At 36.1% G+C, this 17877-nt stretch overlaps 1 protein-coding gene across 1 annotated transcript; it reads left to right on the forward strand.

Annotated features, from left to right (window-relative positions):
* LOC127963433 (ubiquitin carboxyl-terminal hydrolase 11) lies at window positions 1–17758 on the forward strand. The gene is made up of 21 exons (XM_052563353.1): window positions 1–211; window positions 912–1021; window positions 1825–1955; window positions 2065–2182; window positions 3032–3177; window positions 3437–3498; window positions 6796–6892; window positions 6979–7152; window positions 7330–7488; window positions 8061–8285; window positions 8996–9079; window positions 9256–9350; window positions 10138–10344; window positions 10873–10973; window positions 11421–11888; window positions 12121–12191; window positions 13131–13243; window positions 13404–13553; window positions 14256–14371; window positions 14466–14554; window positions 15502–17758. Exons 1-21 carry the CDS (start codon window positions 102–104, stop codon window positions 15664–15666), a joined length of 2991 nt encoding a protein of 996 aa, XP_052419313.1. The 5' UTR covers window positions 1–101; the 3' UTR covers window positions 15667–17758.
* The last annotated feature ends 119 nt before the right edge of the window (window positions 17759–17877 follow it).

Here is a 17877-nt window from a genome sequence, read left to right on the forward strand (position 1 = left end):
GGGCGGAAGTTGTCATTCTAACCGCTTCCTACTTCCTGCGTCAAAACATTCCGCTGTGTCTATGCGGCTTTAACGGCGCTTTTCGGATTTTCTGAGTGATTATGGCTGCGAACAGCAGCACCGGATCGTCCACGGAGCCACCGGGACTAGAGACCCAGTGGCGGGAGATCGACAAACTGAACCAGCAGCAGCTACGGGCCGGAGACAGCTGGTGAGGGAAACTTCAGACTTAATAACAAACAAACAAACATTCAATAAACAACAACACGCATAAATCATTGACAGAACTCTGTAAAACTTATAACGCTCTAGAGCTTGTGCGGTTCGAGGGTCTTCAGGTTCTCAAGGGTTTTATTGCAGCCTTGCCAATGTGATAGAGAATTAAATGATTCAGATATCAAATTAAAGAAGGAAACTAACGTACAGGTCAGTTTTCAGGCCTAATTATAGATCGGGTTTCCTGGTTAACAGCTTCCTTGGCATCATTAAGTTTTGACAGGTTGCTTGTCTTACCAGATTCTAACACCATCAACTCTAACTTACCCGCTTTAAACGCTTTAACTTCTTTTAATTTTCATAAAGGAAACGTGAACATGATTAAGTTTTATGGTGTCCAAGTCATTAATGCAGTTGTTTTAAGTTTCACTTCCATCTCTAGAAGGTGTGTCAGTCTGTTATGGGAAAGTTACTTTCGGTTTGTGTTTGTTCCTCGGACAGGAAAGACAGAACTGCTGTATTTCCTTCTCGTCCTTCAAGTCAAATGACAAGTGGTTGGTGTCTTAATCCATGTCTGACACTGGCGCCCTTTACAGTTTACATTAAACAGATTTGTCCTAAAGCTCATTAAATGATGCTGGACTGACACAACCAATCAGGATTGAATGTGAAAGATGCATGTGTTTGTATTGCAGGTATTTGTTGGATAAAAGATGGTATGATCAGTGGAAAGAGTATGTACATGCCGGGGACCAAAATTCTTCCTCCTATCCCGGGAAAATTGATAACACTGAGCTCTATGAAGGTAAGTTCTGCTATTCTGTGTGATGTTATACACAATATGCCATAGTAGCACCATGAACCATTTAATGTCTTGTTCTCTGCAGATCTGTTCGCTTAAAGGAGTAGTTCACAAAAAAAAAAAAAATTGCTGAAAAGTTACTCGCCGTCAAGCCATCCAAGATTAAGTTTGTTTCTTCAACAAAACAGATGTAGTTTTATGTCATTTACTCACCAGCGGTTCCTCTGCAGTGAATGGGTGCCGTCAGAATGAGAGTCCAAACAGCTGATAAAAACATCACAATAATCCACAAGTAATCCACACAAATCAAGTCCACTAATTAACATTTTGTAAAGTTAAAAGATACATGTTAGTAAGAAACAAATCCATATGTTAATATGAGTCTATAATCCATAGTTATTGTATAGAGGCCTTTTTTTAGGACTTAGGACTTATTTTAGGACTTGTATTGGAAGCAATGGTTTAAAGTTAAAAATACTGTAATAATGAATTTGCTTCTTAAAAACAATCTTGCTTTACAAGATGTTAATTGATGCAATGAAGTTATTTGCATTACTTGTGGATCATTGTTATGTTTTTATCAGCTGTTTGGAATCTCATTCTGACGGCACCCATTCACTGCAGAGGACCTATTGGTAAGCAAGTGATGTAATGCTACATTTCTCCAAATCTGTTCTGATGAAGAAACAAACTCATCAACATCTTGAACTGAAAATTTTCAGCAAATGTAAATTTTTTGGTGAACAATTCCTTCAATAATTGTGGAGGTAGAAGATGTTTTGAAATACTATGTATGCTTTCTGTAGATCTGGATTCCTATCATCTGAAAGAGAGGCTGTCGGAAAATGAGGACTTTGTCCTGGTCCCTGCAGAAGCCTGGCATAAACTTTTGTCATGGTATGACATGATGGACGATCAACCTCCTTTGGAGAGAAAGGTAGTGTTAACTTTTCTTTCTATTAAAATTAAATGAGATGTTAAATTCAGAATCGGCGGTGTTTGTCATTATTTGAGGATGATGTGAAATCATCTTCTTCTCTTTGCAGGTTGTTGATCTTCCCAGCACTGTTAAAGTAGAGGTCTACCCTGTGGAGATCTACCTCTGTCTTTCTAGCAACATGGAGAGTACTGTATCTGCAAGCTTCAGTCGAGCAGACAAGATACGTGAGTAGAGGTTGTTGATGGATAGAAAAAGAAAAGTATTTGGACACTTAAAAATGACTTATTAAAGATACAGTGCTTTCTGCATTTAAAATCACTGCAATGAATATCGCCACTAGGGCTTCTGTTTTAAATAACGCAAAATAAGTAAAAATAAATTCGGTCCTCTTTCCAGCAACACTGTAAACGATATGTATCTTTGAAGTTTGCATTCTCTGTGCTAAGCTCAGTTTGTGATGTTAAGATCTTCTAATGATGTGTATGTTCTGTTCGCTGTTCAAATTCATGGAATACACTGCCGTTCAAAAGTTTAGGGTCAGTACACTTTTTGAAAGAAGTTTATGTTCTTCGAGGCTGCATTTATTTACTAACAAAACAAAAACAGTAATATTGTGAATTAATATTAACATTTACAATAACTGTTTTCTATTCGAATATGTTTTAAAATGTAGTTTATTCCATTGATGATCAATGTCACATTTAAAAATGATTCTAATATGCTGATTTGTTACTGATTTATTATTATATATTTTTGAATTGTGCATTAATATTTTTCGTACGGGTTCCTTGATTAAATAGATTGTTGTTATTTGAAAAAGCATTAAGAAAAGCATTAAGTTGTTTAAATGTCTTGAAATGTCTTCTTTGGCACACCAAATGTTAAGCTAAAAAAAACTCTGGATTGCCAGTTAATTTACAGAACATTGTTCTCACAGATCTTCTTTTATTTTTGGCATGTAATTATGTTTTGTAAACAGATGTGTGAAACCCCTCAGGATATTGGCAGCCTGGTGTATCTGAGGTTTACGTGTATGTGTGTAAATCTCTCACATGTGTATCTGTGTTTGATAGACGCTATACATCAAAAGATACGGCAGGATTTTAACGTGTCAGAGACTGCTGAGAGCCGACTGTGGATGAGGAGTACAGATACAAGCTCAGAGAGGCTACGCAACCTTAACATGACTGTCCTAGACACCTGCCTCAGCTCCGGCATGGTAAAATACACACCTTCCATTTAAACTCTGGTTATCTGTTATGTTATGTAACCACTTGGGGACATTTACTGTTATAAGCACTGCCTGCAACCTCACCTGGCAGGTTTGTCATATCAACAAACATTGTTACTATTAAATGAATGCTCTATCATAGGCCACCCTGCATGTGTTTGTGTGTTTGTGTGTTTGTGTGTGTGTGTGTGTGTGTGTGTGTGTGTTTGTGTGTGCTGTGTCCTAACACGCTCTGCTCACTCTGCAGACAGTGATTATGGAGATCAGGAATGCGGATGGTACGTGGCCCACATCTAGGCCTCAGATCATGTGAGTATGAAGACACCAGCTTCCTTCTCTCGTGCATTAATGCAGGTTTCCTTTCTGTTTTTGTTTAGGAAAATGAAAAAAGACACAAGTCTAAAGCACAAAATGCTCAATCAACCACGTATGCATCATCAGCCCCATTCATTTACATTGGTTGCTAGTTGTAGTAGGTTAAATGCTTATATCCTATAGAAATGGCAAGCCAAATGTGATCAGTGTAGCACAAATCAACTTTGATATAAGTCAAATGAACTATCAAAAATAATCATTTATGCCTTCTATGCCAGAGTCCAATAAAAAAAATAAACCATTATAGCAGGTTTTAAAGAGTCTTATCATGAGGAATATTTGGTTTTTGCACTATAAATCTTTCAGTTTCCCAAATCAAAAGACCATTAATTGAACCTTGGCTGCAAAATGACTTGATCTGCACTTTCACAACTTTATGATGTGATGGTCTATTACAGTGTCACAAAGCATTGTATTATAGTCAAGACAAATTGATCCATATAGCGCTTTTTGAAAGCACATTATTTCAAAGCAGCATCGTTTTTGTGTCACTACCCCTATAATGCACAGCATGGTTCTAAAATGACCCGTATTCATTTCCTGTGTTATTTCAGTTAGGGATGAGTGATTATTTGCTGAATCTCTGAAAAAAATGCATTTTATTATTTATTATTTCAGGTATTCATTAAATATCTTGTTTTTGATTTCCACAAATAATTATGTTTATTTGTCTTTTCATTGTCATCAAACACTGTTGTTGTATTTCTAAATGAATTTTACACACGCAAGTCGAAAATAGAAACATTTGGTAATTTTTTGCAAGTAGGAACGTATTTACTGCAGAAAACTATTCACCTGCTCCACATTTCACAGCTCAGCATGGCTGCTTTTGTATAATTGATGCATTTAGACTTATTTTATAATTTATTACCACTGAAAATATTTTATGTATTGTGAAATATAACTGGATAAAATGTTTGAATGTTGGGTTAATGTTGCCTTGACCTTGAAATCTACGAGTGAGAAAGAGAAACATGTCCAATACCATTATCTTGCTTTTTGTTGGCATATTCTATTTTAACTAGCAAATGTTAGCTAAGTCAACAAAATGAGTCAAAATAATAAATTATTTTATACAAGGATATATCATTGCTGTCAGGCAGAAACCTAGTTTCTCAATGTTTCATCCTTTAAATTTTTTTGTCAAATCCGTACAATTGGTCACCCTTTATGTCTGTGTTGTGGTCCTGAAAAGTAATTGTTTTGTACATAAAAGGTTTTTGTCTGACAGTGACAATATATAATCAGTATATACATGATCAACTGCTGGTTAGTATAGCTTATTCCAGACATTCTAGAAGATTAACGGCTGAAATGTTTGTAGAGATGCTGAATGATGAGGAAGATCAGGCAATTCTTAGTCCTGAATCAGAGCATGAAATACTTGATGTGACATAGACTGTGTGCCGCGGGGTCAGTTTGGAGTTGTGGGTGTAAATCCAGGTCTCCTAGATGAAGAAGACTCATTTGATGTCTGATGAGTCCTCAGGCCCAGTCCAAAAGATTTAGTAAAAATGGTTTGCACCTACACAGAGGTAGTCCCATGGTGCTGTGGTACAGTGTGGTAGATGTTCACCTTCGGTGCCTACAGATCCACACAGTCCTGCAGAGTTGAGCTCCAACCCTAATCAAACACACCTGAACAAGCTACTCAAGGTCTAAAGGTTACTAGAAAACAACAAGCTGCTGGGTTTTTATCAAGGTTGAAGCAAAACTCTGCAGGACTGTGGCTCTCCAGGGCAGACGTTGGCCACCCCTTGTCTAAACCAACCTTGATTGTGTGTGGTGTGACCAATGCATGACAGCTATTTAGCAAGGAGCTTGTCGTTCCACATAGAAAGAGGTGTTTGGAGGACACACCCCACCTTCAAAACCACATTTACAGAGTCAATGGGAAGATGTGGGATAAAAAAACAAAACACCATCACCACCCAGCCACAGGTTTGCATCCGACAGAAGGGTCAGTCGAAGAGAAAGAGGTGCAGGATCTGCCCCTGGTGTTCAGTGTGAGGCCTTTTTGTAAGGAGCACAAACCTGTAGTTGTCATTTGTGAGGCATGTAAGCACTGAGATGGCAATTTGAGTGTGATTTTATTTTGTTAGTTTTATTTTCATCTATTCGGTCCCATTCACTACAGTTGCACCACAGACAGTTCAATTTCTGTGTTATCGGCCATCAGTGATATGTGTATGTTATGTGCGACAAAGCGACAGATAAATATATTTCAAGTGTTAAATGGGTTGGTCTAAATAACTGCTAAAATAATTATAAAAAAAAAAAAATGTCAATATTGTTTAGTTTTATCATGCTTAGATAGATGGGTCATTTTTGACCCATGTGTGTAAACATGATGTGGTAACAAAAAACCTAGAAAAAAAAATCTAATATTAATTTGTGGTCATTATAAAATTATATTTTGAATATTCATGCATAATGGAATTTATAGATCAGGGAATATTTAATGCTGGAATTAACTGATTTCAAAGATGAAATAGAATAGGAAATGAATTCGGGTCATTTTAGACCCATGTTGTATATTAGAAAGGATTTTCATAGCTTGTGCAACACAGTGTCTATATCATAATGTCTTCTAGTCCCATTTAGCAGATTAGGGAAATAATGTTGTTTTGTGACATTTGGTGACAATAAAAGTATAGTATGCATCACATTACATGAGTGTACTATATTTATGCAGATGAATTTGCATGTACTTATATTTCCAACATTTTATATAGAACTGGACGATAATAAATATATATTTTGTTCTGTAATAGAATTACAATTACCCATGCTGTTTGTTTTCTTTGTGACAATGTAATAATGCAGTGAAGTTTTGTATATAGTGAATATTGCTGTACGTGACTGTACTGTATGCATGCTGGCCAGTGTTATAGTTTACATTAATATAATATATTTTATAGTCCTGGATTATATGGAATGGTTTGCAAAAGTGCTAAAAAAATAACAAATGCCGGTTACACTGAATTCTTAATGATAACCTATCCCTAAATGTCTCATTTTAACTGTCAAATAGAGAAAAATCGAAAATAGTTGTATGAATATAAATTATAACTGGTTGTGCAGCAAAAGGTTTTACTAACATTATAAACCTACTAGTAAGTCACTGTAAGATTCTTAGCACAAAAATGCTGTTTAGATGGGCAGCTCACTGAGCTCTGAAAGTCACTTTTATTGGATATTTGGAACTGATATGGAATTTTGTGTCTCTAGGCGGAACTCTGCTGACGAGGACTCGTATCGAGGGCCTCCTGGAGTGTGTGGCCTCACAAACCTAGGCAACACCTGCTTCATGAACTCGGCTTTACAGGTCAGAGGTCATGGATTGTTGAACACTCAGTCACATAACTTCTACAAAAGGCTTTTCTTGAAATGAATTGTGCATTTCCCCCACAGTGTCTGAGTAACACGCCACCACTGACTGAGTATTTTCTGAGGAACTCGTATCTGGAGGAGCTGAACTTCACCAACCCTCTGGGCATGAAGGGAGAAATTGCTGAAGCCTACGCAGATGTTATCAAACAGATGTGGTCAGGCAGGCACTATTCTGTGGTTCCTCGGGTATTTAAGGTAACGTAGTTGTAGTGATCATCACTATGCATTGCCATTTTGTAGCGCAAAACCACACCAGTGGAGCTGAAATCAATTGGTCCATTTCAAATCTGGTTCGAATTCTAATATTCATAATAGTTTTGCTCCATTAATAGTACAGAAATTAAGCAGCATTGTGTGTGTGTGTCTTTGCAGACCAAGGTTGGCCACTTTGCATCACAGTTTCTGGGCTACCAGCAACACGACTCTCAGGAGCTGCTGTCTTTCCTGTTGGACGGTCTACATGAAGACCTCAACAGGGTCAAAAAGAAGGAGTATATTGAACTCAGGGATGCTGATGGAAGACCTGACCAGGTACCTTTTACACACACACACTAGTACACACCATATTTATCAGTGTCACGTGTGTCACTTTATCGATAGTTCATTTATTAAATGCTGTTGTCACTCTTGTTTACAACCAAACAGAGTAAATGTGAAAATAAAAGTAATTAATTTTTTACTATTTTATTTTATGGAATAATACATTTTTATTATTTCATAATTACATTTCCATGGTTAATAAGTTAATTAGTCAGTATTAGTAATTGTGTAAGTTTTTTCAGGATTGTTGGATTAAAACTTTTTTTTGGCACAAAAACTTTTTTTTTTTTTTTTACTTTTGATTGGTGGTGTATATTGTTACAAAAAAATTCTATTTTGAATACATTTTGTTCTTTTTCATTTTAAAAATTTTCATTCATCATATAATAATAATAATAAATAAGCTTATTACTATTTTGTTTTATCTTTTTTTTACCCGTTTTTCCAGCTTTAGTCTCTGTTAAATCCACTATTGGTCAACCTTTTAAGTGTAACAATGTTTATAACTCCACATCAAAACAAAGTGTTGCTATGGGAATCACATTTCTATTTGTGTATTGCAGGAAGTTGCTGAGGAAGCATGGCGCAACCATTTGCGGCGGAACGATTCGGTCATCGTCGACACATTCCACGGGTTGTTTAAGTCGACGCTGGTGTGCCCCGAATGCAACAAGGTCTCTGTGACCTTCGACCCCTTCTGCTACTTGAGCGTGCCCTTACCTGTTAGTAAGGAGAGGGTCATGGAGGTGTTCTATGTGTCGCTGGATCCCATGGCCAAACCCACCCAGGTTTGTATTAAGTCATATACTTAAAAAAAAATAATAATAATAAATAAATAAAAAATACCAAAATGCTCCGTCACTTTTGGCAGGAAAAGCAGCATATGTGCAGCATGACATACATGTTTATTATTTTTTGATTTCTTTTCATATAATAGAGTTTATTTTCAAAATATAATTCATAGGGGCGGAAATATTTATTTGATCCCCTGCTGTTCCCCGTTACAAAGAAATGAAAGGTCTGTAATTTTTATGATAGGTTTATTTTAACAGATAAAGACAGAATACCAACCAAAAAATCCAGAAAAAACACATCATATAAAGGTTAGAAATTGATTTGCATTTCAATAAGTGAATTAAGTATTGATCCACTTTAAGAAGTTAAGTCATATACTTAAAAAAAAATAAATAAATAAAAAAAAAAAATACCAAAATGCTCCATCACTTCTGGCAGGAAAAGCAGCATATGTGCAGCATGACATACATGTTTATTATGAGCGAGTCCATGCTATGAGTTTGGCAGATGTGAATGATGTAGCACTGCAGGTTTGTAAACAGGAAGCCAGCTGGTGGTGTGTCATGATATCATCAGAACCAGTTTTGCTTAGGGCCAAGTAGTCTGTTGAACAGAGTTTAATAAGGATTCAGTAAAACCAGTGCTTTACTGTGAGTTTTATTCGTCATGATGACTGATAATTGTGTCTGTCTTCCCTCTGCAGTATCGTCTGATTGTACCTAAAGCTGGCCGAGTGATTGACCTGTGCACTGCCCTCTCTCAGGCAACAGGAGTCCCTCCCAACCAGGTTCGAACAAGCATTTTAACTACGCATTTAAAACACTGGCAAGTTGTGTTTACAAGTGGCTTTTGGCTATAATCTTGGTTTGGTTGATGCTGTGACCTTGTATCCATTATAAGTTTGATTTACTACTGATAAAGGCTGTATTTGTTCTGGGCTAATAAATGATCTGCTCTTCACAGATGGCTGTGGCTGATGTTTTCAATCACCGCTTCTATAGGATTTACCAGGCTGACGAATCCTTAAGCTGTATATTGGACCGGGATGATATATTTGTGTAAGATAGAACTAATCTGAGTAAACGGCTTTAAACGTACAGACATGCCAACACACAAATATACAGGTTTTATAAAGCCTGGTTCATTAAGTTTTAAATATTGTATATTTATATAAAAATCAATTTATATATTTTTTTAAATTGTTTTCCGAGCCTTTAGCTTTAAATGTTGTATATTATATAATAAATGTAATTTATGATATGATATATATCTTTATAAAATTATATATACATATTCTTTTTTTTCAGTTGTTGTTAGTGTCTGACTTTTCCAAGCCTTTAAGATTTTTTGATTTCTTTTCATATAATGCAGTTTATTTTCAAAATAGAATTCATAGTGGGGGAAATATCTATTTGATCCCCTGCTGATTGTGTAAGTTTCCTCACTTACAAAGAAATGAAAGGTCTGTAATTTTTATGGTAGGTTTATTTTAAAAGATAGAGACAGAATACCAACCAAAAAATCCTGAAAAAACACATCATATAAAGGTTAGAAATGTATTTGCATTTCAGTAAGTGAATTAAGCATTGATCCACTTTAAGAAGTTACTCCTAATGTCAGCTCGTTAGGTGTATAAGACACCTGTCCACACAATCCTTGTACAATACCACACCATTGGGAAAGACCAAAGAGCTACCAAATGATGTGAGAGACAAGATTGTAGATCTTCACAAGACTAGAATGGGCTACAAGACCATCTTTTAAGAAAAGAGAACAATATGTATCAAAGCTGCATCTTGAGACAAACGGCTGAGTCTAAATGTGTTTTGTGATGTGTTGACGCAGGTATCAGCTGAGCAGTGGTTGTGTGGATAAGGATGGTGAGGAGGTGGTTATGGCCATCTATATGCGTGAACGCTCCCATTACAGAGATTACGGCTCTGGAAGCAACAACTATGGTACCTCCCTGTACGGTCACCCGCTGCTGATGTCTGTGCCACGCACCCAGTGCACACGAGAAGATCTCTACCAGCTCATCCTCAAAAGACTGGCGTAAGTCTAATCAGTCATGCATGTTTGTAACAAGCTAGTTTTCATTAAATATTGGGATTGTTTCGTTTTTAATACGTTGTACATTTTTTAGTTATAAAAGGTTAACGCATACAATGACCATTATGATATAATTTCTACAATAAAACCAAAATAGTCATATTAATATGGTTATAAAATTGTTAGCTGCTATGTATGCCATTAGTCCTGGAAACAAAATTCATAAATTATACAGAACACAGATGCTTTGTATTTTTCCTTTATTTATGCATTTTTTACTGCATTTTATTGATTATTAAAACAATTTGTACATATTTTATTGCCAGTAGATGCATTGAATTATTAGTTTCTTTGTATAAATCTGGTAACTAACTGCTTCAATATGTTGTTATTGTGCATTTGTATTTCAGGGTCACTGGTTTTTGGGTGCATAAATGTGTCATGATCAGTTTTTTTTTTTTTTTTTTTTTTTTTTTTTATGGCTAAAAGTTGGATTGCCATTCATATGTGTCATAATTGTGTCCTGCACAGGCGATATGTCCGTCCCCTTGACCCTTCAGAAGAAGTAGAGGAGGAGGAAGAAGAAGATGAGGAAGATTTGTACAAGGCTCAAACCAATGGAGTTAGTGATGGTATGAATCAAGGAAATGTATACTTTTATTCTGCAAAGATGCATTAAATTCACTAAAAGTGACGGTAAAGCCATTTAGAATTTTACAAAGTATTTCTATTTCAAATAAATGCTGTTCTTTTTTATTTTCTATTCATCAAAGAATTTCAATAAAATACCAGTTTCCACTAAAATATTAATTTTTTAAGTTTCTTAACAAAATGTTTCTTGAATAGCAGATCAGCATATTAGAATCATTTCTAATGATGCTGAAAATTCACAGGAATAAATTACATTTTTAGATATGTTTAAATAAAAACTGTAATTTTAAAGTAATAATATTTCACATAACTGTTATTTTACTTTTTTTATCAAATAGATGCAGTTTTGATGAGTATAAGAGACTTCTTTCAAAATCTTGAAATGACCCCATAATTGTGTGTACAACCAATGGTTCATTTCTGAACAGATGAGGGTGAGGAAGACTCTGAGGAGGCAGGGCCATCCAAGAAAGAGGAGGAGACTCAAGAAAGCGGCCATGCCGAAGAGCAGAACAACTGCCAATCAGAAGCCAGCCCGAGCAGCGACGGGGAGGAGAGAGCTGAGGAGGAGGAGTCGAGCAGCGAACCGGACCGGGGCAGCAGTACAGAGGAGGGCCAATCAGCATGCGGCAGCACTGACACCAACTCCCAAGATGCCACCGACGGGGACCAAAGTACTGGTGTGGAGCCTTTGGCAAAGGAGGAAGAGGACGAAGATGACGAGGAGGAAGAAGAAGAGGAGGCCGCAACTTGTGCTCAGGCAAACAAGAAGCTTCCGGGAAGACGGCGCTACACTGAGAAGCAGAAAAAAGCCCTCTTTACCATTCAGGCGGTGAACTCTAATGGCACCACGGAGCGAGGGATGGGAGAGGCGGACGGTGGCTTCTCCTTCAGCTGTGAGTACATACTAATGAGAAACTCAGTTTATTACAGACACTTCTGATGCTTTGTACAACTTCAGGGTCATGTGCGCACAAGTGAGGGTCATAACAAATTGAGATTGCGTGTCTTTTATCTCTCCGGCTGCTCAATTCGCATCTTTTCATAGACATGGTATCTTTTAACTCTGAGTGTTCGTAAGTAGAAATGTTCCTGCTCTTAATGGCGTGACTCACTGTTTCTGTTTAGCTCAGCCATACATCGCCATCGACTGGGACCCTGACATGAAGAAGAAGTACTACAATGAGAATGAAGCCGAGGTAAGATTGCTAATGAACTCTTTGATCCTTAAAAATGCTTTTTGTCTATTATTGCAATCTCTCATATACGTCTCAATCCAGTCTATTCCATTAGAAGTTTTGTGTCAAGTATTACTCCTAATGCAGTGATGCGTCTGTATTGCATAACCGCAGTCAATTTAGGTCACCTTCGCTTATGTAGAGCTTTATAAAATACAGATTGTTTCAAAGCAACTTCATAAAGCAAGGGAAAATAACAGAATTGATAATATGCAAATCCTGCTGTAAAGCTTTTTTAGAAAGACTGTATTATTCATTATTCAGGTGTGGTCAGTTCAGTGTTGATTCAGATCAGTAACGGTGTAAAGCAGCTCAATTGTGAAACAAGTTCAATTTAGCTATAAGAAGCTCTTCAGAAGGCTTACTGTCATTTTCCAAATCGTGTCAGTTCAGTTAAATAACAGTATAATTGTTGCACTGTTTTATGAGACTAATTCAATTCAGCTGTACAGAAGACAATATTTTCATTATTCTGCTTAAATTCAGTGAAAGTTTTGTTCTCATCCGATAATGTCAGTGCAGTAAAATAAAAAATGTTACTAAATATCAAGTGTTTTAAACCAGCGCTGCATCTTTTCTTTGTCAGGTGTATTTTTTTAAACCGTGGCTCTCAACCCAACGCAGCACCAGAGTTTATCATGTACATAAATATAAACACACATGCTTTTAAAATGTACAAAAACAGGAACCACTGGTCTGCTATCACAGTGATTTTTTTTTAAAGCTTTTTAATGTGCAAAATATGCTTAAATGCAGTATTTATTTGATAAATTTTAATTGAATGCATATCAAAATCCATTATTTCTGTCATCTTTTGTTACAAAACCTAACCTTGAGTCTTTTTCGAGCTATGCAAACTGCAGCATTTCTGTTGCAAACGTGTTTTTTATGTGTATGCAGAAATATATAAAGCATCAGAGCATGGACGTCCCTCACCAGCAGATCACAGTGCAGCTGCAGGAATGTATAGATCTCTTTACCACAGTAGAGACACTGGAAGAGGAAAACCCCTGGTAATCTACTACTTAAACCTATAACAGATTCTGCTCTTTTTATTCATGACCATGAAGAAAGAGAAACCTATAACCATCTGTTTCATGATTACTGTTGTATTTAAAGAGCCTGATTGCTTCCTCCGCACACATAACTCGTGTTTGTTCATATGGTCTGTAGGTATTGTCCAACGTGTAAAAAGCATCAGCTTGCTACTAAGAAATTGGATCTGTGGTCTTTGCCTGAGGTTCTCATCATCCATTTAAAGCGCTTCTCCTACACAAAATACTCTCGAGAGAAACTGGATACCATCGTGGAGTTCCCCCTGCGGTAAGATGAAGACATACATACACTAGGTTTCAAAAATGTGGGTTGGTAACATTTTTACATGTTTTTGAAAGAAGTAAATTTTGCTCACCAAGGTTATATTTATGTTATCAAATGTAAAGCAAAACAGTAATATAGTGAAATATACTTACAATTTAATATAATGTTTTCTATTTGAATATATAAAACATTTAATTTGTGTGTGATCAAAGCTGAATTTCCAGTCTTCAGTGTCACATGATCCTTCAGAAATCAGTCTAATATGCTGATTTGCTGCTTAAGAAACATTTCTGATTATTATTGAAAACAGTTGTGTAATTTAATATTTTTGTGGATACCACGATACAGTTTTTCAAGAATTTTTAATAAATAGAAAATTAAATATAACAGCAGTTATTTGAAAAGGAGGTCTTTTATAATATTTTAATATCTTTACTGTAATTTGGGATCAGTTTTTTGTGTCGTTGCTGAATAAAATTAGTAATGTCTTTCAAAAAAGAAGGAAAACATCTTTTTGAAAGGTATTGTGCAATTATAAATGCTTTTATTTTTGATGTGATGGTGATGGGGTCATAAATGTTCGTTCACATCCTTAAAATATTTAAATTGATGAGCAACTTTTATATTTTTACATTTTCTATTACATTTTCATGTGGTTCAAATGTTGTTATTGCTCTGGTGAAAAGCATCTCTCTCTGACTGCAGGGATCTGGACTTCTCGGGTTTCCTCCTAAAGAAGGCCGTGAACAGTACTGAACCTCCCTGTAGATATGACCTGATCTCTGTGTCCAACCACTTCGGCGGACTCCGAGATGGACACTGTATGCATCAGTTTCTTAGCCTTCATTAAACAGCATGCTCATTTGATTAGTGACAAAAACATTGCACAAACATTTTCCTTTTTCCCCTTTCTAGATACCAGTTACGCCCAGAACAAGGACAACGGTCAGTGGTATTACTTTGACGACAGCAAGGTGACCTATGCAAGGGAGGAGCAAATAGTGGTGAGATGAATGCACCTTTCTGTGGTTTGCATTATCAACATGAAATCAAAATAGACGTATTATGTGTTTTTATTACATTTCCTAGGTCTTGCCGCGTATGACTCACCAGTGCACGTTCTTCTTAAATGAAATGTTTGTTTTTCCTCAAAATACAATAACTTTCTTATCCTCTGAAATGATCGGGCCACATGTGTCAAAAAAACTGGTCTGTTTAAAATGATATCCACAAGAAATGGTCATAACAGTAGAGTAGAGTTGATTTACTCTACATGAACTCATGGTGGTTGCCAGATTGAGATCATGTGATGTCAGGGCGTAATTTAAGAGTTGGCTATAATATCATTGAAAATACAATTCATAAGTTGACTATATAGTGCTTAAGTAGATTTACAAAAGTACATCTAAACATTTACATTTATGCATTTAGTAGACACATTTATCTCAAGTGACTTACAGTGCAATCAGGCTACACATTATTTTACCTTATAAACAAGTCAAACTATTTAATAAGCACAATATGGGGTATTTTTAATCCACAACGATGCATTCAATTTATTAAAAGTGATAGGTAAGACATTTATAATGTTACAAACTGTTTCTATTCATCCAAAAAAAAAATGTAGTGTTTTCAACATTCATATTAATAAGAAATGTTTTTAAGAATGATTTATGAAAGATCATGTGACACTGAAGACTGGAGTAATGATGCTGAAAATATTACAAGAATAAATTATTTTTTTAAATATATTTGAATAGAAAACAGTGATTTGAAATTTTAATAATATTTAATAATAAAACATTTTTTATTTTATTTGATCAAATAAATGCAGCCTTGGTAATCATGATATACTTTTCAAAAACATAAAAAAAACATGCTAAAGCCAAACTTTTGAATGGTGTTTAAATACAATAGGTCTGTAATGTTTACTCTCCGTCTATTCCTGTAGACCAGCGCCGTCTACCTTCTGTTCTACCAGCGCCAAGACAAGATCCGCCAGCCCACCGTCCCTCCACCCGTCCCCTCCTCCAGCCAGCCCGAGAACCACGTCTCATCCCAGACCCAAGATGGCATGGATGGAGCCTCTTCCTGTGTCAGCATGGAGACGGACTGATTTCTATCCACTTCATTCTTTCTCCCTCTCAACTTCATAATCAACAGAAACTTGAAGCTTCGCCTCTGCTCTGACTCCGACAGGAAGTGCAAGGCAGGGGCACCTCTCTCAGGCTGGTGCACGAGCATCATGGGGTGGGAATGTAGATTTATGTGTTGTTTTTTTTATCTGTATGACAAACTCAAGGAAACGGGTTAGGCTGGTATCGTTGGATTCAGAGATCATGCACTGATTTGTCTGCGGCGTGCTTCAGTGACGATGAGAATTCGGAGAATGAGGTTTGCACCACAGTTCATCGTCACCGACGTGTTCTTTATTTTTTCCTAAGCTTGCTTTTCTGAGCTAGCTCAGCTGCTGTTTACTGTGGTGATGTTTGATCTGAACGTACAACCTTCAGCTGCACTGTTTGGCATCATGAATCTGTTTATCTTGTCAAAAGATCTTGTCAAAAGGTGTGGGTGGAAAAATAGGTGGAGGTAAATGAGATACAGCTTTCTGTCCACTCACTCGTGAACTATTTATTTTCGGAATTAATAGATGCTAATGTGGAGTGAGAGATTATAATTCTAAAGGTCTTCCATTTTTATTTTCTTTCTTGTGATGGGTTGTTTTTTCCGTCTCTCATGAGATTTGGAAAAGCCACTCTGTTGCGGGACACAAATGGAGGCCTGTTTTCCAGTGAGAATTAGCTTTTTTATCTTCATTAAAAAGGAAATGCACAGCAAGATATAAATATTCTTTTTGACTAATTGCGTGCAGTTTATAACAAACTCGATAAGAATATTTCAGCAAAGTGCTTTCTGGATAGAGCTCTTTTCGGGATGATTTTTAAAGCACCTCTGTACAGTATTTTTGTATCGTCATAAATGTTGTATTATCTTTGATCATTTGGATCAGATGCTGGGAATGTGGGAGCTTTCATTTTATTTTGTTAATTATAGATTGAATATATAATTGTATACACATCTTTTGATATGAATAAATGCTGACTATAAAGTTGAGGTTAGATCGGACACATTTGGCTTCCATTTACATGGTTTTTCCTCTGAATAAAAGGAGGCGTAGCTCCTTTGGCAACGGGAAATCTACTCCCCTCGGTTTATTCTGACTGCATATTAACATTTCTCAGCTGCTCAGTGTTGTAATTAATTTGGCCCGCTGCGTAAAGATCTTCTAGAAAATGCTTTTTCAATTGCACTTCCCATTAAGTGAAGTGCTTTATTGCAATCCTTGGATTTTAATGGACAGAGTTTATCGCACTCGCACTCTAATGACATTTATATAAATGTCACTGTATACCTTCAGTATGTTCTAATATAACACAGGTGAATCTCACAAAACCTGCCCAGAACAAAAGACATCAAAAACAAAGGAAACAATATGGAATTATTTATTTTCTATTACATTAGAAAAAGAAGCATTTTGACATTTTCATCACAATTTAGCATTCCAAAATTCTGCTAGTATGAAAATGATAGAATTTGTCAATTAAAAATGACCCGTTGTGTTCTTGACTGCATTTGTGAGATTTACGAACCTGTGACGCTGAAATTTCTCGTAATCCGCTTTACAAATAGACCGTTTGTTTCTAAAACAGCTCCTCAAATGCTTGAACTCATCTATTTCTCATCTGCAGTCTTCCATTTTGTACAAGGTTTAATGAATGCAATGATCCATTTAAAAAGAGCTTCAGTTTTTACTATTTTACAGGAATTAAATGGCTTCATTCTAGTATTTATTTCTGAGATCTTTTACTAGTGCTGGAATCAACAGCTTCAGAAAGCCACAGACAGTACAGCCTAATTTCTTAAATGCAGCATGTTTATCAGAGCTACTGTGTGGCCTGCAATCATGCTTGTATTATTTCAGTGAAATCCATCAGATGGTCAACTGTAAATAACTGAAATATTACAGCAACTCAATTGGTTTGAGAAATAGTCTATTTCTGTCAATGCTACGCAAATTTCTAAAGCCCATTTCACAGTATAACACACCAAATTTCTAATATTTGTGATTTTTTTCATTGTGGGGGCATCTTTTGTATAGAAATTACACATTATAAGTTATCAAATAAAAGCTTTGGAGTTTTGAATATTGAGTATGTAGTATTTTCAATCTAGATCTTGGAGCTTTGTAAGTGTTTACTCAAGAGTACATATGACTCACCTCTGTGTGATTCACAAAAATTATCCAAACCAACCATTTCCTCTC

Source organism: Carassius gibelio, chromosome B8 (assembly GCF_023724105.1).
Source record: "Carassius gibelio isolate Cgi1373 ecotype wild population from Czech Republic chromosome B8, carGib1.2-hapl.c, whole genome shotgun sequence".
NCBI classification, from domain to species: Eukaryota; Metazoa; Chordata; class Actinopteri; order Cypriniformes; family Cyprinidae; genus Carassius; species Carassius gibelio.

What these genes read in the sequence shown, in the direction of transcription:
- LOC127963433 (XM_052563353.1), top strand. Translation starts at nt 102, where the DNA reads ATGGCTGCGAACAGCAGCACCGGATCGTCCACGGAGCCACCGGGACTA. An exon ending in CGGACTCCGAGATGGACACT is followed by an intron (nt 14,372 to 14,465) that starts GTATGCATCAGT and finishes TCCCCTTTCTAG; the next exon opens with ATACCAGTTACGCCCAGAAC. An exon ending in CAAGGGAGGAGCAAATAGTG is followed by an intron (nt 14,555 to 15,501) that starts GTGAGATGAATG and finishes CTATTCCTGTAG; the next exon opens with ACCAGCGCCGTCTACCTTCT.